This window comes from Contarinia nasturtii, unplaced genomic scaffold (genome assembly GCF_009176525.2).
Source record: "Contarinia nasturtii isolate CC-2019 unplaced genomic scaffold, AAFC_CNas_1.1 Cnas_scaffold_695, whole genome shotgun sequence".
NCBI lineage: Eukaryota > Metazoa > Arthropoda > Insecta > Diptera > Cecidomyiidae > Contarinia > Contarinia nasturtii.
In genome coordinates this window covers 11,122,228-11,144,221 of record NW_022198046.1, presented here as the reverse complement: position 1 = coordinate 11,144,221, position 21,994 = coordinate 11,122,228, and the positions used below count along the sequence as shown (strand labels likewise).

General features: G+C 34.1%; 1 protein-coding gene across 2 annotated transcripts in view; it reads left to right on the top strand.

Moving 5' to 3' along the window:
• The window catches only part of LOC116340518 (gamma-aminobutyric acid type B receptor subunit 1), a 67,007-nt gene that overhangs the window by 42,074 nt on the left and 2,939 nt on the right, over positions 1-21,994 (top strand). For both annotated transcript variants that reach the window (XM_031767064.1, XM_031767065.1), the window contains exons 4-11: positions 17,990-18,124; positions 18,942-19,112; positions 19,346-19,574; positions 19,921-20,089; positions 20,444-20,693; positions 20,977-21,126; positions 21,551-21,693; positions 21,854-21,977. In XM_031767064.1, coding sequence (XP_031622924.1) covers positions 17,990-18,124; positions 18,942-19,112; positions 19,346-19,574; positions 19,921-20,089; positions 20,444-20,693; positions 20,977-21,126; positions 21,551-21,693; positions 21,854-21,977 — 1,371 coding nt within the window. The remainder of the gene's footprint in view (positions 1-17,989; positions 18,125-18,941; positions 19,113-19,345; positions 19,575-19,920; positions 20,090-20,443; positions 20,694-20,976; positions 21,127-21,550; positions 21,694-21,853; positions 21,978-21,994) is intronic.

The window sequence follows — 21,994 nt, the reverse complement described above, 5'->3', positions numbered from 1 at the left end:
ATTAGAAAATAGTGAATATGAGGGTAACTCACTCATGCATATTGATGAGATGGTTTTGAAACGCGCAAATATAATTCATTTTATTGGCACTGGTTTGGTTGGACTATTGCCATTTTCTTCATCTATCTGTGTGAATCTGACCATTTAATTCCTTTTGAATTTCACGAGAAATGTGTTTTCCACACAAAACCAATCTAACCATAATGCATTCTCTGTTGTTTATTATCAGTGATGTGTAAAGATACTATCAACAGTTAAGATAACAGATAAGATATTTTAAAAGTTTTAAAATTCTATCTAGATAAGATAAAATATCTCGTTATCTTTATCTTATCTTGCAGTATCTTCTTGTTTTTTCATACAAAAATAGCAAAAATTGCGTTTAGATAAGATAAGATATTTTGGTAAAGTATCCGGAAAAAGTCAGATAATTTTCAAAAATATCTTAAAAACCTCAGATAAAGTATCTTTGCCCATCACTGTTTATTATGCAAAATTACTTTGCAGCACCATGATATGAGAATCGATTCGGTATTCGTTGTAAACTATTATTAAAACTGATGGCAGCGTGTATGAAAATACCTTATAAGATGTCTCTTCCGCTAATGTCAATTTGTTACCAAAATCTCAAGCTCACTTAAGTTTGAATGTTGAGCAAGTAGTGCAGTATGTGAGTCGTTTTGCTTATGCTTGTGCATGTGCTTAAACTTATGGTTTTTCGATGGCGTTGACTGTTATGAAGCGAACGACCGACCGAAAATTTGTCTTCATAAAAGTGAAGCAAATAAAAAGAAGAAAAAGAATAAGCGCCCACTTTGCCGCACTCATTTTCTCTTTGTCATAAGGTTCGTTGTGTGACAGCATCGGCATTTAGTCTTGTCTTCTATGCCATTGTTTTTATTCGGCGAAAAAAGTAGGAGTCGTTAAGCGAGAGAGATCAAGTGTGACCGTTGCAAAGAAAATAAACGTAAATTTGATTTGTCTTGTGTTTATGTCACTTCAGCCTTATATATTTTTTCTTCTCTATTTCTGTCGTTCATCTCTTTTTTTGTTCGCTTTTTTTTTCGCCCGGAGATTGAATCGCCCATTAACGCATTGTTATTCTGTACTGTTCACATTTCAAATCATCTAAAATGAGACACAATTTCATTGTACCGGGCACAGACCCAGACACACGAACTGGCTACTTTTATATTGTGCTTTCTCATCCGTGTATTTTGATTCATTTCCTTTTTGTGATTGTAAATATTTTGCCTTCCATATCCACCATTTTTCGTGTGGACCATTTTGAGCCAATCCAACTAAGAAATAGAATGAAGAAGAGCAAAAAGTGTGCGGCTGTCGTATCCATTTGTGAATTTCATCGACGATAAAATATGGCAACATTGTAGACGGGAAAGAGAAGAGGACGTGTGTCCCTCTGTCTGTTTCACGCCATCGAAATCAAAGCACACAAGAACCATGTATACCGAAACCCGTACAAAGTATTTTAATTGCACACAAATTGAATCAAATGTGACATTTGGCTTTTTTTGCTACCCATGACACTTTTTTGCACTCTTTCAAATCCGATCTGCCATTTTCCGTTAGTTCAACGGATGAACTTTATACGAATCGACATGCATCGCGCACTTTTATCAATCGTGTGTGAGAGCAAAGCATGCGGAAATTGATGGTTCTCTCGTGTGTATTTCATCTATCCCTTTTTTCAACCATTTTTCACAAGCCATTTTTCACACTTATGTTTGATGTATTGGCTTTGCTCGTAGCGTTTGAATATGGGCAAACAAGTTTTAATGAATTTATTCTGGAGTTTTGATATAAAATGGGTGAGCAGCGACGCTTTTACGTCTTTCGCCCATCCTCTAGCACCTATATCGGTCCCTGTAACAAGCTACCTTGTATCCAAGCACTTGATAATAGGCACGTACCAAGTTTTGTTGATTTTTCCCGTCAAACCTTACCGTTTGGTGACAGCATGGGACAAAATTGATAATTTTTTTTTATCAAAATGAACTTCCGGAACATCGTTTCTCGTCAACCATGAACGATTGGAGAGTGAGAAAAAAAAATGAAATGGACGATAAAGATCTTTTAAAAAAACATTAAAAATTAATTTTACATTTAGAAATGTTTTATACATCATTTCTATCAGATTCATTGTTGGTGAACAGGTTTCTTTTTTTTTTGTCACTCTCTTTCTTCCTTTATCTATCAGCATTCATACTGTTCTGTTTTTTTCATTATTATATTCCAAGCTAATGGAAATCTAAGATAAATAGACAAGCGAAGCGAACAAAGATTTTATCGACACAATTGAGTCCGAGCGATGTTTTTCGAGAGAAAAAAAGGAAAACAATCTGATCATCAAATAATAATGAGTTTCTTCTCTGCTATTCGTATCACATCCCAGCTTCGGACGGTGGAACATGATTTGTCTGAAAAAATGCAAATGTGCCGAACGTAAGCCAGAGAAATGTTCATGTGAAATGAACTTTATGTATAGAACATCACCAGAGGATACATTATATTTTTAATTTGTTATGTTTGATTCGCTGGCCGTGCTTTCATTAAAATAGGTGAGGGGCGTTAGAGAAAAATGATGTGCAAGACACCGAGCACACCAATTGCGAATAGAGAATTTTATGTCGGTGTGTTTGTGGTGGTCTCTTTAAATTGAGAAAGTTCTTTATTATCCATTGGGTCAATTTTCCGTAATACCAGATCTACATTTTCCACCATTACGGATATACAATGTTGTAATATGACGAAGTTTATACACGTTGCGGCTAAAGAGATTGCATATTAACAATTCTCAATTCAATTAACGAAAGGAAAGCGAACTAATTTTCATTGTGTGTACAAGAGATAAAATGAAAGTTATTTTATTCACGATGATTGGTGTTCGTGTGTTTGTTGTTTTCGTTTTAACCAAGATGCGCCTGAACGAAACTAATAAACCGCAAAAAATACCATTTTTATGATTCATGAATAATAATTTGAAATTTATGAACTTCGCTATGTTGTCGTTAAATCTGTAAATCGATTTTTAAACTGTAGTCGCCGTGGCAATAAGCTATCTGTATATATTGTGTGTATTTAAATTTCAACACCTGTATATGCGGACGCAAACACGCCATTGCAGTGTGTACACACGTTTATGCAACTCATCGTTCTCTTTCAATATAACATCGTCAATGCAAAAACTTGCAAATTTGTTTTGTTCCTTACATATTCTCCCTACATACCTCCACTTTCTTTGCATCGTTTTCTTTTCACTCAGGTAGAAACGTGATGCGAAGCAAAATGTTATGAGTAAATAAATGCTCGTAGAAATGTTTTCGAGTTCAGTTTTGCAAGTTTTATTTTTTTACAGCATTTGCTCCCCGAAGAATAAAAAAAGAAGAATATGAAGCGCACGAATAAGATGAAGGAGAGAAAAGAAGAAAAAAATGAGCGATGAAACTATAAAAGCGGCGGAAGAGAAATAACATATTTTTCAAACCATTTTTCCGAATTGCGAATATATGTCGGTTTCCATTTCGCATATGCCAACTTCAATTCCATTATTTGGTATTTTCTGCATTGAATCTGTTCTGTCGTTGACTTTATAGGAATCAGCACAAAAACATTTCAACCGAAAATTGTTCGATCTATAATCTTCTTGAAATAAACACTATGTATGTACCACAGAGAGAGAGAGAGAGAGAGAGAGAGAGATAAGAGAGAGAAGAATAAGAGTGCGATGGGTGTAAGCTTAATGGTACAGGCTCGAATAGCATCCAAAATACACCGAGCCTTTATTACGAACATTGTAAATTATGGCATGTTATTTCGTCTTCAATTACATCGAAGACGCTTTACATTTCTTTGGCTTTCCTTCACTTTTCACTGGCTGAAATATCGTGCAGTGGTTTTTATTGCTATAATCGCTTGTTGAAACATGAATGTGGTGCGTTTTTTTAGCTTTAACGCTATATTTGTACATTTGTTTCAATTGGTTTGGCTTTCTTTTTGATTTGGTATCACGGTATACCAAGAAAGCGCGCAAGGGAGTGTTTTTTGGCTTCAATTTCAACATTGAAACACTTGACTTCCTTACATCTGAACGGTTGTGTGTATGCAATATATCTCTCGTTACATTTTTCTTCTTCTTTATTTCCACCTAACGATATCGACTTTAATGAACGCACAGCGCCGTTCCATTCATACATTTTGGTTTTATGAGTTATGCTCGGCTTTCAAAAAAATCGTTCACTTGCTTGCTTGCTTTTTCGTTTGCGTTTTTCCACTTCTTCCTCTTTTTCTTTTTCTCCGTGCACCAGGATTATTTATTACTCTTGCCAGTATGAAAAGACGAAAGCATGAAAAGTGGCACACAGAAGAAAACGTGAAATAGATTAAATTCCAAAATTAAACCGGCAACAAGTATGCACCCGGCGATGTAATGAAAACTGCATGGGCAAACTATCAAAAGAAAGATAATTTTACTGCTTTATTATACAACAAGCGCATTCCGTAAATCTCGTTATTTCCGTCCTCGCGCATACATTACACTGCAGTTTCACCTAATTTTGGAAAGCATAATGCCCGTCTACTTCGCTGCTTTCTTTTTCTTTTACTGTAAATATATTCCAACTCTCATATAACATATTTGAAAAGAATGCGTTCTTCTTTCATGCATAAATAACATATACGGCGAGAAGAAGAAGACGAGAAAAAAAAAAAAGATGAAATATGGTTCTTGAATAAGTACTAAGCATAAAATGTAGTACCATCATCAACGTTTCCATCTCCATTCTCTGCATCCGATGGATAATAATTCCACTTCTCTCTACACGTATACTTTTTTTGTTATTCATTTTTCTTTTTCATTCGGAAACATTATCGTATCAACATGCGAAATTTTAGTTCTTTAACGCATTCACCACCATCGAATTTATGTTGCGTGAATCATCGCAAAATTTACTTGAAAGAAAAATCATTAACACAACAATCGGAGATAAAGTCGAAAAACGTAGAATGATAATAATGAGCCAAGCAGAATGAAAGGATGAACTAAAACGGAGTAACGAACGTTAACTGACGATCTCTACAAATGTGTCGTCGAATTACGAAATACTTGTGTAGCGTATGCGTGTGTGTGTGCACGCTATGTGGGACGCTTTCAGCAATATTTATTTCTGTATGTTCCCATGTTTAGTGTTGCATTTCGCTGACACAATGCTCAATACCGTTGACAGTTATTAATAAAATGAGAAAAGTTTTAATTAAATAAATTATCATTCTTTTGGAAGTTTTTATTTTCAATTAAGCGAACATACCAAGACGTCCAATATTGTGCTATACACAAAAAGGCCCGGTATGCTTTTGTCCAAAAATCCACTTCGTACAGTTGTTTTGCATTTATTTAATTTTTTTTCTCGTCTCTACTTTTGTTCTGTTTTGTTTTTGTTTTAATTTAAATGTTTCTGTTTGGAAAAAGGAACAGATCGGAGCACCCAACTAGTAATTTATAATTGAAATCGCTTGTTACGCGGAAAAACAAACATTTGTCCTCGTTATTAGATCCTTACATTCCATCGATCTCAATAATGTTGTCACACCGTTTTTGGCCTGGCCTGATTATTCCAGCATCATTTACGACAGCGTTGAATTGAGTGGCATGCTGTTAAACTGTAACACAAGAAATTCATCGAAGAAAATTGCAAATAAATCATTCGGAAATCTCTAATTTTAGCTTATTCCACATTGAATTCCGCTGCAGATTGACATTTCGCATTTTGTTTGTTATGCGTCGCAACGAGAAGAAAAAAACAAATTTATCGATGTGTTAGTCTTAACGTTGAAATACGACGCATTTACAAACTGTGACAAATTGTATTCTTGCTGAGTAAAAAGTTTGTGCCAAAGAAAGAAAAAAAGGGAAAAAGAGCTCTCACGCACACACCATAAAACTTTGGATAAAAAAATACAACCGCCCGCTAAGACTTGGCACATTTGTATTTACACAATATAATTGTGTTTTCATTTCATCATTTTATTTTCGGGCCGAAGGCGAAAGCCGTACGTTTCTCCAAAGCATAATTCTTGAAATATGTTTCTAAATCGTTCTATTGTTTCAATTTGAAACGTTTTCCATTTGGTTCGAACTCGTTTGGAATTTTGTTCAGCTTCAAAAGCGGAATATGCGTAAAATTCATTGTTTATTTTGGAAAAAGACGGAATTTTTTTTTTTTCAATTTGATTACACGTTTATTCATGTTTGGGTATATACAAGAACTTCAAATGAATTGGTAGTAATAAATCTAAACAAAGTTTCAGTGAACTTGTACAATGAGCTGAACAAATAATTTAAAATTGTATGTAGAAACAATTTACGATTCAACTGAACGCGTAAATTAGATCACAAACGACTGACCTGTAAGATAAGAAATATTCTTTGCACTTACTTAGTCCTCTCGTTTCTCACTGCTTTTGTCTATCACAATTCTCGCTCATGTTCAAAAATAAAATAACATCATCATTTAATCCATGCAAATTCGCCACTTACAATTCGTTGCATTGCATGAAAAATGGACTAATTGAAACATTTTGTGTGCGAATGGTTTTGTTTTTTGCAAGAAAGTGTTCCGTTTCGTTGATTATGTAGATAATCGTCGGTTGAAAGGCGTCATTTGGTCTTCGTTTTTTCGACGACATCGTTTATTCTTGTCCTCTTTTTCTCATTCATTCAATCTCTCTCTCTCTCCCCGTTCAAGGCCATTTATCATAGAACTTTTTGACAAACCAACTCAAAAGCGAAAAATAGTCTCTTTAATTAAAATTAAGAAGTTTTGATATAGATTTTCGCTGTGAACATGTATACACATGGCAAAGAAAAGCAAGCGAAGAGCCCCCGTTTGCACCCAAAACTTTTCGGACAAGATAAATTCATGTTTATTGCTTTGGTTTGAAATGGTTCAGTGGCCCGAGTTTATGCTACGTTGATCATTTAGCATTCCCGTTTAGCAAGTATGTGTTCGGGCTTACCGCTTAATTAACTTCATATTTAGAAAATTTTGAATGTTATCGCATCAGCAATGGGTGTCGAAACATATAATTTAAATGGAGGGAAAAAGGTTTATCGATTATTTTCCGTCAAAGAAAATGCTATCAATGGAAAAACGTCAAAAAAATAATAATAACAAACAACTGTTCCATTCAAGGATGTGCTCTGTGCTGACTGTTATCGGAAAAGTCTGTGTTGGTCAACATGATGATAAAACAATTAGATTTTGTATTAATTGTGGTTCTCTGTCATATAATTACAACCGGCTAAGCCTATGAAGAGACAAAATGCGAATTCCCCTCATCTGTGCCATCTTGTATTCCATAGTTGAACTCAATTTAGTTACAATGAATTGAATCGAAAAAGAGAAAAAAAACAACAACAGTAACATGGCTACATAGATCTGTTGACCAGTGAGATACGTATAGCAATGGAATGAAAGAATGAAGAAAGCGTATATGTGTATGTATGCATCAGCACGCATAGATGTACAGCTCTGTGTGGCCGTGCTATTGTTGTTGTTTTTTCACTTTTTCATTTCAATGCTACAGAATTAAATTCAGTTTTTGCATCTAATTCACACTAAAATCAGATGGCGCTCATTAGCGAGATTCGCAAAAAAAAGTCTCCAATCTCATACAAATATACACCGGCTGTATAATTAATCTAATCAAACCAGAAATCTTGAATATTTTCAAATTAACGTCGTATATTTGCTACACACAAACAGCAAACTAACTCAAATATGCAAAGTCATTGACAGAGTTAATTTCAATCAAAATATAGAAGAATGCCAATGGATTTGCACTACTTAACCGAATACAAACATCGTATGCACAGGCACACATATACACCATCGATATCATACTATCGACATTACCATCGCCTGATGAAAAGACCAAGCGAACAGTAATTAAATAATGTGGTCATTTTTCACTGTCATTCCATATCAAACGTGATGGAAAATTAATTCCCAGACGAGAATACAACTGCACATTTTACGAATTTCGAGTCGAAAATCATCATGTTAAAACCGACAGCCTGTAAAACCACAATCACTCCTTCACTATTTGCATTACACTTAGACAATAAACGTGACTGTCTCTTTGTGATTTCTATTTGGAACGCCCGCATTTCCATTAATCTTTTGGACAACACATTTCCTTTACAACAGTTTCTTTGGATTTCTTTGTTTTACAAAACTTAACTAACGCGTAATAAAGGAAAAACTGTTGACAAGTCTTCTACATTCACACTGAACAACCAGACCAGAAGTTTTTGGATGTCATTTCTTTTGGCATCGTCCTACTGCTTCTTTTTATTATGCGAACAAGGAAACTTGAAGCAATGGCTGTGAAAGTGCCTTTTGAAGTTACAAACAAATAAGAAACATCGACATTTTCCATAAATACTTTGGGTTTTGCATTCAACAAAATAAAAGGATATTTCTTCTTTTGCGCATGGTCATATTTGTAAATATATTCATGAAAACATTTTGATGTCGATGTTAATAATTACAATGGTAGAAAGCTGCTATTCAATGTAAATAAAATCGCTTGAGGTGTATAAAACAGAATTTTCAACACAGAGATTGAAGCCACAAATTATACTGAAAACAATCGTTAACAATGGTTATTACCCGTCAATCACATTGATTCAAAAAGTCTCTTTCATACGATACATTATCCACATTTGGTGAATGAAAACCATTTTTTGCTTTTCATTTTTTTTATAATAAACCATTTTAATAGGCAATAACAAAAAAAATACATATTCAATTGTACCAGTATTGTAATTAACTTACATATTTGATTCCATTGACTGTAAGCCATACAAATGTGCAATACTTTATATTCAGTTTTAAACTATAGTATATAAAAAAAAAACCAATATATTTGAATAAATTGAAGTTTTCATTTGAGTAGCTAATCCAAAGGTATTGAATAAAAGAAAATTGTCTTGTCGCGAAAACAAAACTAGTTTTCAAAAAATTTCACGAAAAAAAATGGTTTAAAACTGACAAACATACTAAAAGTACAGAGTCACCAAAATTTCTGGCTACGCCCATAGGATAAGATATTTAAGGTTCGCAAGACCACATCATGTTGAGCCATAGTTTGTTTGCATGAGTGTGGTTTGAGCAATGAAACTACTTCTATGTAATAAAGAGGACGTAAAATACTTCGAATGGAAATTTAGTTAAAAACAACCATCATTTCCAAGAGTTAACTATCCAGATGACACTTGAGTTGTGATGACGTAATTCTGTTTATGATATCTTTTATATACTTTTCCACACGAATAAAGAAACATTTTCCAAGTGTTGTCATTAAGTGCTCTATTCTTAAATTCAATTGTGGAGTTTGAATGTAAAATATAATTTAATTTCTGATCTCTTTTAGCAAAATATCAAGTGTCAAATGAATTATGCGCATTCTTTGAAATTTATATATTTTAAAGAATCAATGACCCATGGAAAAGAAGGTTTTGAAGTGCTTAAACAAAAGCATTTTACGCTTCACTTTAAAATGAAACCGAAAATGGATGGAAAAACTTTATACACAGTACCAATTCGGTAAATTAAAACCATTCTCATTCTCATTCACTTTCTTACTCTCTATATTGAAAACAACCATTGAACGGATACGCAATTGATGTGAGAGTGAGAGATAGCTGAAATCATAATTAAAAGTACATTTAATGCGAATAATTTGCAGATCTCTTTTATAATTGTTTGTGGTAATGAGAATTCATACTCATTTTCAGTCCGGTATATTTTGTCGGCAGTAAGTTTTCATTCGGCGAACGCACAAGACAATGACAGTGGAAACGAAGTTGAAATTTGAAATTGGTTAACGAACAGCCTTGAAGTTTATTTTCGCTAAAATGAATCGATTTAACACTGGTGCCTTTTGTTACGAAAAACCTCATTTTTATTTATCTTTTCACTTGTTTAACACATCAATGATTTCTTTCAACGTTATCATTATCATCATCATCATCGAAAATAAAGAACCCTGTTTTCAGTACTCGTACCTTCGCCAAACAACAATAACAACAATCAAATTTTTTTTCTGTCTGGTATAAAATAATAATTTGAATGGTAATTTTTCGCATGCGCATGAAAAAAGTATACACAGTCGAAAAGACAAAATTGAGCTGAACGGTTTAAATTATACTGTTCCAAATTCCTAATTTATTCGAAATGACATAAAATCGTGCATATTTTTCCTTTCAAACTAAAATATTTGTGTCAAGCAAGTATCATGATTTGAATGGCGGCAACGACGACACACACACACACACACACACACCAAATAAATGCAAAAAATCTAATATCAACGCAACAGATTCAAGTGTATGGAAATGTAAATCTGTTCGGAATTGAGCATGTAACATTTCGTGTTTTAAGCACATATACGTGTAAAAAAAGCAGTGCATTCCATTGATGATGGCAATGTCGACGGCGGTGTTGGTAAAAAAACGGCAAATACCGTCGGAATTGTTGAATTGAGTTTTTGTGTATATCACATATGCGTGTCTTTCGGCATTTTATTTTTATTCGTAATTCATCTGTTATACATGCATATTTCATATTTTTATTGAAGCACTGAACGCATTTCAAGTTGTCTTATGATTATGTCATGGAAATCATTTGTGATTTTTGCCAGGTGATTTCAATGAACATATAATGTGATTCTGAAACATTTTATTCGGATTCGATAAAAAAAAACCGGTGACAATCACGAATGTTGAGGCAATCGGCGTAGCTATAGATAGAAAAGTGTCGCCAAAAAGTTGTCTGCATAAGTAAGTAAATGCTAAAAAACCGTTTTGTTTGAATTTGGATGAGGGAAATAATTTCATTTTGGCACAAAATGTTTCGAATGGATGATTTGGTATCGTGAAACGAGTCGTTTTTGCTATCGAAACGTAAAAATCAGGGGTACACGACAATTTATCGTAGCATAAATTACAATATTAAAGAGTATTTAATGTGATCGCTTTCTTAGAATTGATTGTCATTCCAAGTGAATGGCAACGGAGCCAACGAGAACCAAGGCACCGAAATGATACGATATGGTGTCATTTTTCCAATCAGATCAAATGTGTGATGAAATCCGTCTTTTGCTGGATTTTTTCTTTTCATTCACTTTATTTATTTGCCATATAACAAGGGTACCAAAAGGATTGGTTAGTGCGTGTGTTTGCATTGGCAAGCAAAGAGTGATTGCCGTCAATTCCGTTTGAAGAAAGGAAATTACCTTTCAATAACTTACACACAGTTTATTTTTTTTGTTTAGAGTATTTTGTTTGCGTAGTAGTATCATGGTCGTGTTGTTAACATAAAGCCCTTTTGATCACAATCGCTCGTTATCATGGTTTCGATTGCAATTTACAAAGCTCAACTGAGAAAAAAATGGACCAAACCTGAACTCGAATTGTTCTTGATGGGAAATTATTCATGAGCGGATGAACTTTCTTGCCTCCCCAAAGAGAAGTTTTGATAAGCACATCGAATATATAGATTTTTTCTTCGTTTGTTCGTTTATATTCGATGCTTTCCTTCAGTTTTGTTATTGTAGATTTCTTATCGAATAAGGTTTACCGTTTGAACTTCTATGGCAAAGAATTTCTTATTTTCGTTCAAAAATGTATGCTTCTCAAAGACTATTATCTTGAGAGTATACGTCATGAATAAGCCAACCATTTGTGTTGTTATATTTTATAAATATATTCGTGCTGAATCATTCATTCAGTTTCAGATGGACGGTGAAATTGGCTGAAACACATTGGATTATCTCGGCTAAAATATTACGCTCACGACCATAACAATTGTGCAAATTGTTCGCTGTCAGTTCAATATTTTGAACACTTCAAAACGTTGGGCGCATTTTCTCTCGCTTTACCATCTTAATCGCACACATATACAATTGCACACACACTCAATATGCAAAAAGTATTTAATTTGTATTCGTTTTGCTCATTTAAAATTAATAATGGGATACACTTGGAAGCGAAGAGAGAAGAATAGAAAGAGAGAGAGAGAGAGAGAGAGAGAGAGAGAAGAGCAAGTGTAGAGTAAACAATGAGCCTGAGATGATATGATGCTGTATATTTGCTATTTGGCTCTATTCTATTCTATTCTTCTCTCTCTGCTTCGTTCTCTGCTATCAAACGTCCAAAACAATCAGAATGAATATTGTGTGCAGCTTTGTCTTGGAGCAATTTTGAAATGACTAACACAATATGCAATATGTATTCACAATATCTTTTCGATGCACGCCATATCATTTTGTGTCGAGCGGCGGCGAGACCGGAGACCCATATCGTGGTAGCTCGGCAGCTTGTACGTTAAATGTATGTGGTATTATATGTGGGGGATGTTGTATTATGAGTGTACATCATATTTTATTTATGTTACGGCCATTATCTCACGACTTCCTTCTTGGCTTTAAAAGGTTTTTCAAGATTCCAATTTGCTTGGTGCATGTGCATGAATACTTTAATTTCACATCTTGTCGTTCGTCGAGCAAATTCCAAAACCATTTTGCATATGAAATGAATGGCGATAGATGAAGTTACAAGCCTCGTGCCATGTGCATTTGAAAATGTTTAGTTCCATTTGCACAAAATATGAAATTTCCTTCTACACACACATTCACAATTCAATTCATTGCACATGTAGTTGAACCGTAATTGCGTTACGTGCGCAATGTAAAAAACTATATCGCAATCGACATCAAATTATTTGGTCGTGGTAAATAACAAATTTAAGCTGCCATATTCAATAGCAGTCGATTGCGATGCTCTAGAGAGGTGATAGGTGAACATGTGCTTGTTTGTATGTCTGCATGTTTGTATGTAGCAAGCATACTTTGTAAGTAAGTGGGATAAAATAGTGAAAAAAAAAATGGTGCTTGGTTCCATTTGTTTGCACGTATATGTGGTTTACAGCGTAAACAACTGACGAAAAATTGCTCACATGGCAAAGGATTATAGCACACATCATCGTTTTGTATACTCAACCGTTCATACACTTAGATAAGTACACTTCTGTTCGATCGAATCAACAGCGGCACACTGAAAGAATTTCCAACCATTGCATCATACAGACCAACATATACCGAGCGACAAGTGCACGTTTTGACACCCAACGTGTGTTTTTTCTCTTCTTCCTTTCATCTTTCCCTCTCTCTCTCTCTCTCTCTCTCTCTCTCTCTCTCTCTATCTATCTATCTATCTATCTATCTTTCAGTCATTCGTTTGCTCTAACCGCTCATTTTCTCCAGATCACTATGATTCTTGCCGTTTTCAAATCCACTCATTTTTCGGATTTACTGCAGAAAATCCAATGTCGTTGCAAATGAACCTATTTATGATCTCGTACGAGAATTCACACGCTGCGAATTAAACTCATTTATTAAAAGCAGAAAGGAAAAGTTTTGAAAACGGTTCGCAGTGGAAAAAAGAAGAGAAAAATGGTATACAATAAAATTTTCGAATTTTTTTTCATACAAAATTCTTATTTTATATTGTTTATACTCTGTGGATAGAGTTTTCACACAAAGAGACACATATAGCAATCCTTATTGGGCACCAAATTCATTTGTGTAAAACGAATAACGAAAAACTTTTGTTCCCAAAAGATGCGTGCATCAAAAGTGATTAACATTGTTCGTTTGCTCTATACTATTTTTCGATATATTTCGCAATACCCATTATTGTGTCACATTGTGCATTCGAAATTCATATTTGCGCGCAAAACTCTACAACCTAACCATGAAAATGTCACCCAATATATATATTTTCTAATTATAATAGTTTGCCATTAATTTTTCATGATCCCTCATACATTTTCAGTATACAAACACACACACACATGCCCAAATGAATATATGAACATATCTACAATATATACTGTGTGAGTACACAGAAAGAACACAGTAAAGCTCTGCAAAAGTATAAAAGTACTTGTCTATTTACATTTTTCAACAGGGCGATATTTTAAATATTGAATTTGGTGCTCGTTCTCAGCACTCAAAAACTCAAAATGCAGATTGTGTGCTCGAAACCCATCGTAACATTGTAGCTTGAGCTTACTTAACTGCATGGCATTCTCTTTCTCTATCGCACTCTTTCTCTCAATGTAACTTTTCGGATGTTAAGAGAGTAAGAGAAAGAGTGAAAATGCTGAACAAAAAAACAAATTGAGAAAGAGAAGAACAAGTGGAACTGATTAAACTTTGTAAAGCGCTGCACCGAACTTCCATAAATTATTTGGAGGGCAACAATAACAACAAAAACAAAATACTTGGTACTGTCCACATTTCACAATTATTTATACGCGCTGCCACATGCACGAAAAATTTATACTATACGGAGGTTAAACTTAGTCAAATCTGTTGTGAATGTGAAATACATACGTGAAAGTTTTTCGTACTTTATTACAAAGCTAATGTTTTTAGACGTGTACTTTTTTCCATTAGCCATCCAAAAAAAAACTCAAATTTTAATTGAAATTCTTTAAGCACAAAAAAATGGAATATATGTTTTAGCCTGAACTAGAGAATGCATGAAAAAAACATAATGGTTTCTGCTGCACAATAGGATGACGAAGAGCTGTTTGTTCGTATTTTTTCATCTTCTGTTCAATGCATGTATGACTGTTCTGTCTGTTTTTTTTTTCCTTTTGGTGCACATGAAATCTGCGAATAATTTAATCGGGATGATTTTCATTGTTGTTCATTCGGACATGGTTTTTTCCTCTCTATATTTCCTCTATCTCTCTATTGTCTTCCATGAAAAATGGTCGTACGAAAACTTTGTATTACCTTGATACTGTTGTGCTGATTACATGTTCGTTGTTTTGTAATCGAACAAACTTCAGATTTCAACTGCAACGAAAGTTAAATAGCTTAATTATTGAGACAGGTCAGTAATCTGATGAATAAATCCAGCTCTTAACGAATATAAATTCAAATAAATTACTTTGTATTAACGTAATGGAACATTGAGGCTTTTGTTTCAACAACACACACACACAAAAAAGCCATAATGCACACTACTCAAATTGAGTATTACCGTAATTGCTAGACTCAGAATAATCCCAAGCGAAAATATAAGCGAAGCAATGGCGTCACATATATTAAATGTATATGCGAGAAAATTAGGAAAGTTTGTTTTGTTTCTCTGCAGTTTTCAACTTGAAATTCGTCACATAATTCCTCGTTGAAATGTTGTGAATATATCGACAGGCTATTCACTTATTTTTCTATTTGTTTCTCTTCCTTTATTTTTTTGTTTCTTCTATTTCCTCTGGCTTGCCAATTGGAAAATTGTGCTACTAAGAAAATCGATCAAAAATGTACACAAAGTTGCATAAAGTCCACAAATAACGAAATTCTTTTCGAAGAATTGCATGTGTGTGCGGTTTGGCATTTATCGGTTTCAGTTTGAAATTGTGAAACGAGAAACTCGTCGATTTTCAAATCAAAAATTCAAAATGAATATGGAGAACGTTATTGATTTCCAAACTTGGATAGCAAACAGTTCGGCATTTTGCACGAATAGCCTCAATATACCAATCAAATGTTGACTTTTTGATTTGAATTCCATTTCAGAATGGCAGCGGCCCCTTTTGCACGCCTGCTCCTATGAAAATGATATACTTGGCATTTTTTTGACAAAATGATTTAGTTTTTATAATTTAATGCGTTTTTTTCTCGATTTATTTGCCGCTCTCTTTTTTTGCTCTTTTTTGCCTTGGTTATTCGAGTCGAATATTGTCGACTAATTTTGCGTTTTAACTTTGCGAGGAAGAAGAAGACAATAATGTGTATATGGTTGGAAATTTTAAAAGCCACCATCAAAGTGCTCAAATTAAAACACCGAACAAATGATATTGTGTGGATATATTCGTTCTCTTGGAACACTGAATTGCTATGACACGAAATGATCGGGTGTGTGTGCTTGAATTTATATATCTTTTCGATCGATTTAACAGAGCAATTCATTTGGGTCAGTCTACAAAGCGTCGCCACAATTTATGAATTATTTATGATCAATTATTTATCATTACATATTTTTATATATATATATTCAGCGCGAAAAAATGGTGCCCATTTTAAAATACATTATTCCATTCAGTCAGCGATTATAATCAGTAAGGCTATTCATTTTAATACGATGTGCAGTGTAGGCGAATGAACGAACGACCGAGCGCGTTTGTGTATGTATTTTTCACTCCATCTCTTGGTTGTGTATTATTTTCCATAATCAGCCATTGCACTTGTCGCCCGGACTAAGTTCTATTTCCGATTGTCATGATATTCTATTCAATCCTATTTAAACGTATGAGCGTATTGGAATCGTCGAGCCAGAAAATTCGGTGCATTGTTAAATGTTCCCAATGTCGTTTGAATATTGTCAAAAATTGCACAACCAATGCAGCTGTTTTTTTGGAGGCGGTTGGGCGGATAAAATGAGACTTTTCAACAATACAAAATGACATGAATTTGTGTGTTAAAACTATCTTTTTTCCTGTGTACACTCTCTTCAATTATCTCTTCTTCTACCCTTTCTCTATCACATTCAGTTAAATTATCAACGAATAAACGAAAACAATGTATGAGAAACTATGGAGATTAGCAACTGTTATTTTGTCTAGATAAAGTTTTTCGATGCACTAAAGTCTTTATCGGTTTCACATTCACTTGTGTGTTGTTTTACTCTCAAATGGTGATGAATGCACACAAGGTTGAGTGACTTCGTTTGAATAAGGAATTAGTGGTCGATGGATTGGCTTTGACCTAACATGTCTGTATTAGCACTTGTACTATGCGCATACAAGATTCCATACATTTTTACAATTTGTTCCGTGATGAGCTTTATTATGCGATCAAAAATTTAAAGTTCCATTATGCAATAATCTTGTTGAGGTGAGCGTAATAAATTCGTTGGGTGGATGCCGTTTTTTTTTTTTTGTTTGCCGATAAATTCCATCAGACTAAACCATTTAGCCATTTATTGTGAAGTGGAATGCAAGATTTATTTTCAAAGGTCTTTTTTGTGTACTTGTGTGTACATGTGACACTGTAAGTGTATGTGTGCGTGCGTTGTTTCCAAAAGAATAGAAAAATAAAATGAATTTTCGCATTTCAAAAGCGCTCTCCATGTTTTTTTCGCTCATTCCTTTGTGGTTTTGATTCAAGTAATTGTGGAAAATTCAAAACTCGATAAAGTTGTTTGAAAAGAGCAGATAACAAAACGAATTTCTTTTGAATGAGCGAAACTTTTTCTCTTTGTATTTATCTGGCAAACATACAGAAGCATTTGATGGATAAAATAAAATATTCGCGTTGAATCAAGGTAAGAAAAAAAGATGACAGAAATCTATTGACAGACAGACGACAAGAGTGAGAGAATAAATTCAATACACGGACTTTCTCAGGTGTTGATGGTTGTCGTCGACATTGCTATTATGACAATTTTGCATTATTCACGTTCGTATTATGTGCGTGATGATGTTTTCACTCGATTGCGTATGATTTTCTCGGGAGAGTGGTGGCGAACCAACGAATAAAAAAGTTCATGGCAAAATGCAAAGAAAATCTTTTTATCATCGGCATTCAAAACATTCTAACGCCCACCCTCCCATTCCATCGAAAGTCACTTTTCGCCAAATTCTATTACATAAAAGCAACCAAATAAAAGAGATAATGAATTTTTCTGCACTTTCATAACTTCAACAGTTCTTCAAGTTTTTGTGTTTTGTCGAAAATTGTTCACATGTTTTTTTTTTTCTTGTGAGCTGCTATCGTTGGTAATATTGTTGTTGGTGTTGTTGTTGTCAAATTTTGAAGCATGTATAAGCGACACGTTGTTTGCAATTTACTAACTTTTTTGTGCCTGTTTTCGTTTTTGTCTTCTTTGCAGTGTGAACCGGGACTCGGTGCTAGCGTAATGTATAATCTTCTCTACAATAAACCACAAAAGTTGATGCTTCTAGCTGGATGTAGCACCGTTTGCACTACTGTCGCTGAAGCAGCAAAAATGTGGAATCTCATCGTGGTAAGTTTCAGTTTTTGAAATATATGCAGCTAACAGTGACTTTGATATGAAAATGTCATATGTACATATGTGGCACCTTCTGTCACACTCACGTCGGAATAAACGGAGTAAAACTATTTTTGAGCAAAAGTATTAGCAAGCGCGCACGCACACTTCTCGGATGCTGATGATGATGACGATGATGTGTCTTTTGAAGATGAATGGAGAATAACAAAGTGGAAAAAGCCATCGAACGATGTTAAAATCTAAAATGCTTTATGCTTGAAAATAAATTAAGTTATTTGATGCTTCAGCAGGAATCAATTGGCAATAAAGAGTGAACATTGAGCATAAATAGATTAAACTCGTTTCACGAATGTCATACATCATATTCATCGGCAAATTCAGATAGATAGAGATATGCATATAAACAGATCACACACACACACATACACGTGTGTATGATTCATGAATGTTCATCGATTTACAATGATTACAACACATTATTGATGCATAAATGATTCGGAAATGAGACTGAATCGAGAAATCTCAATTGCATTGTAAATTTTCACAAACATGCAATATATATCGATATCAATTCAAACCCAATTTCCAATACCGTATATCGATGCAGAATGTTCATTCGAACATCAAACCTTTCGATATGAAGCAAGTTCATAATTGATTTTGCCAAGTTTGATAGTTTCCATCTACTCTACAAATGATTTCAAATGATAATGATAGGTTGTGAGTGTATGTGATTAATTTTGTTTTCTATTTGTATACACTTGCGTGTGTGTATGTGTTTTTCTTTCTCTTTTTTCTCTATATATTGCAGCTATGCTACGGTGCATCAAGCCCAGCACTATCGGATCGTAGTCGTTTTCCAACGTTGTTTCGTACACACCCATCAGCAACTGTGCATAATCCTACGCGCATAAAAATAATGAAAAAATTCGGCTGGTCACGGGTTGCAATCCTTCAACAGGCTGAAGAAGTTTTTATATCGGTAAGGAAATTATCTCTATATAAATCTCGCTTGCTGTCGTAATGGAAGCAAAACTTCTCCTACTTGGAAGCAAAACTTCTTATTTCCGTTGAAATGAAAACTTTCGTCGACCTCATTATTATGCACAAGAGTTGTTGTTTTTTTCCTGTTGCTCATTTTCTTTTGCAAAAAAAAAAAACAAAATTCTCTTTCACTTGCATATCGAATAATGGATTTTTCTCGATTTTTGGCAGACCGTCGAAGATCTCGAAAATCGTTGCAAAGATGCTGGCATCGAAATCGTTACCAGACAATCATTTTTATCAGATCCAACGGATGCCGTTCGAAATTTACATCGGCAGGATGCACGAATTATTGTGGGCCTTTTTTATGTAGTTGCCGCTAGACGCGTTTTATGTGAAATTTATAATTTGAAATTATTTTCGAGGCCAGGCGAACGAAGCTATGTTTGGTTTTTTATCGGTAAGCATAACAGTTATATTCATTTGAAAAAAACAATGAAAGCACTATTGTACCATCTGCAGGCAAGAACAGTCAGTTAGATATAGCGAAAACAAAAAAAAAAGTATGATCGAACACGAAACATTTGGTTGTAATAACAATAATAATGTTTTGATATTTCAATTTAACGCTTCAATACATTCACACGATTCGTGAAACAGATTGAATTATTATATCGATGAAATCACTTGCACAATCTTTATATATAAAATACTGTACCGTTGAAATTGTAGAAACCATGTATCAAACTAATGAAAATTTATGTTTTTTTCGCACTAAAACAACATTAATAATAAATGCCGAATAGGTTGGTACGAAGATAATTGGTATGAGGTTAATCTCGATGCTGAAAATATCACATGTACACGCGAACAGATGAAAATGGCGGCTGAAGGACATTTAACCACTGAAGCGTTAATGTGGAATCAAAATGTTGACGAAAAAACCATATCCGGCATGTCATCTGGAGATTTTCGGTGAGATTTTTGTTCATTTAAAAGAAAACATTTCTACCTCTTGTGGCATTTATGCCAATGAAATCTCATTAAAAGCATTGATTCATTATATTCGGTAGAGTCATTTTGATAATGAATTATTTCTTAATCCGTCATTGTTTTGAATGCCAAACCATTTTTTGGGGGATGCTTGAATAAATGAAAATCCATTCAAAAATAACGTTGACCTAAAATGTGACATTCATTTGTATGCAATAGTTTGACATTTCAATATGGAAACAAGAGCTAAATGAATCGTTTTCAGGATCTATCGTTCAATAGTTCTCAATTTCAGAATTAATTTAATAGGTAAATGTTGTTTTTGTTATCTTATAGCAAACGATTAGACAAGGTATTAGTTGAACGTGGACATGATATAGGCCATAAACGTTATCCAATTGGTTATCAAGAGGCACCACTTGCATATGATGCCGTTTGGAGTGTTGCCTTGGCATTTAATCGAACGATGGAGGGACTAGCACGAAAGGATAAGAAACGTTCGCTCAAGGATTTCACATACACTGACGGTGATATAGCTGGTGAAATTTATGCAGCCATGAATTCCACATCGTTTAAGGGCGTTTCGGTAAGAAGCATATAATTATGTGCAAGAAAAAGATTAAGAGAGAGTGTGGGAGAGAGAGAGAGAAAAGAAAATTTTTGAATGCGCAAAACTTTGCGGCAAAGCCCCTTTCAATCTTTTAGTACTTTATTTATTTATTACCAAAAAGCTTTAAAATACATAAATAACTTTTTACGATGTTTTGAAAGTGTATATTCGATTACTGTATGTTGCGAATTTTCTCGTTTTATCATATTTTTCTCTTCTTCTTCTTCTTCCTTTCCTTCTTCGGAATAATCTTCGACAGGGACTTGTGGCGTTCAACACTCAGGGTGATCGTATTGCAATTACTCAAATCGAACAGATGATTGATGGAAAATATCGAGTCCTTGGACATTTTGATATTCAAGCCGATAATCTTACATGGACGGGATTAGAAGAGTGGCAAGATGATAAGGTAATCAAATCACTCCAAAATATAATGGCACATTTTCACAAATATATATACATTTTACAACTTCACACGATAAGTACTGTTCAATCGATTTCATTATTATATTGAATTATTGAAACTAATGCATACTTTGAAAATTTATACCAAGTTTCTGCTTTGCATAAAATGCAAATACCTAAATTCAAATCATATTTCGAAGAGAACATTTCCATCCAATTTATGCAAAATCAATGCATACCTATTTTCCAATTTGAAAATCATTTTCCGAATTATACACCTGCTTATAAAATACAGCAAAGCATTTTGATATAAAAAAAACGTTTATAGTCTGATTATTATCAATAGCAGATTGGAATACTTGATGTGTTGAGTGAGAGAGAGTTAATATAAAATTGAATATTGAAATTCCATTTCAATATGATTGCAGATACCGCAGGATCGCACAATTATTCGACGTGTTCTACGCACCGTATCATTAACGTTGTTCGTATGCATGAGCACCATTTCAGGTTGCGGTATTCTCGTTGCCATCGCTTTAATCGTGTTCAATATTTTCAACAGTCATCGACGGTAAGTTTTTCATATACACTGTTATTTCTCTGTGTGTCAATGGCCATATACATAACTACATGCAGTAAATTCTATTTGTCGATGGTGTGGATGGCATTTTTTCTCTCTTTTTATTTTTCTGTTAAATCTAACTGAAATGTTGTTATCTACCTTTTTTCAGTGTGATTCAGCAATCGCATCCCGTGTGTAATACCATTATGTTATTTGGCATAATCATTTGCTTGTTATCGGTGATTTTGCTTGGAATTGACGGTCGCTTTGTTAGTTCCGAAACATATCCAAAGGTATGTTTAGCACAGTG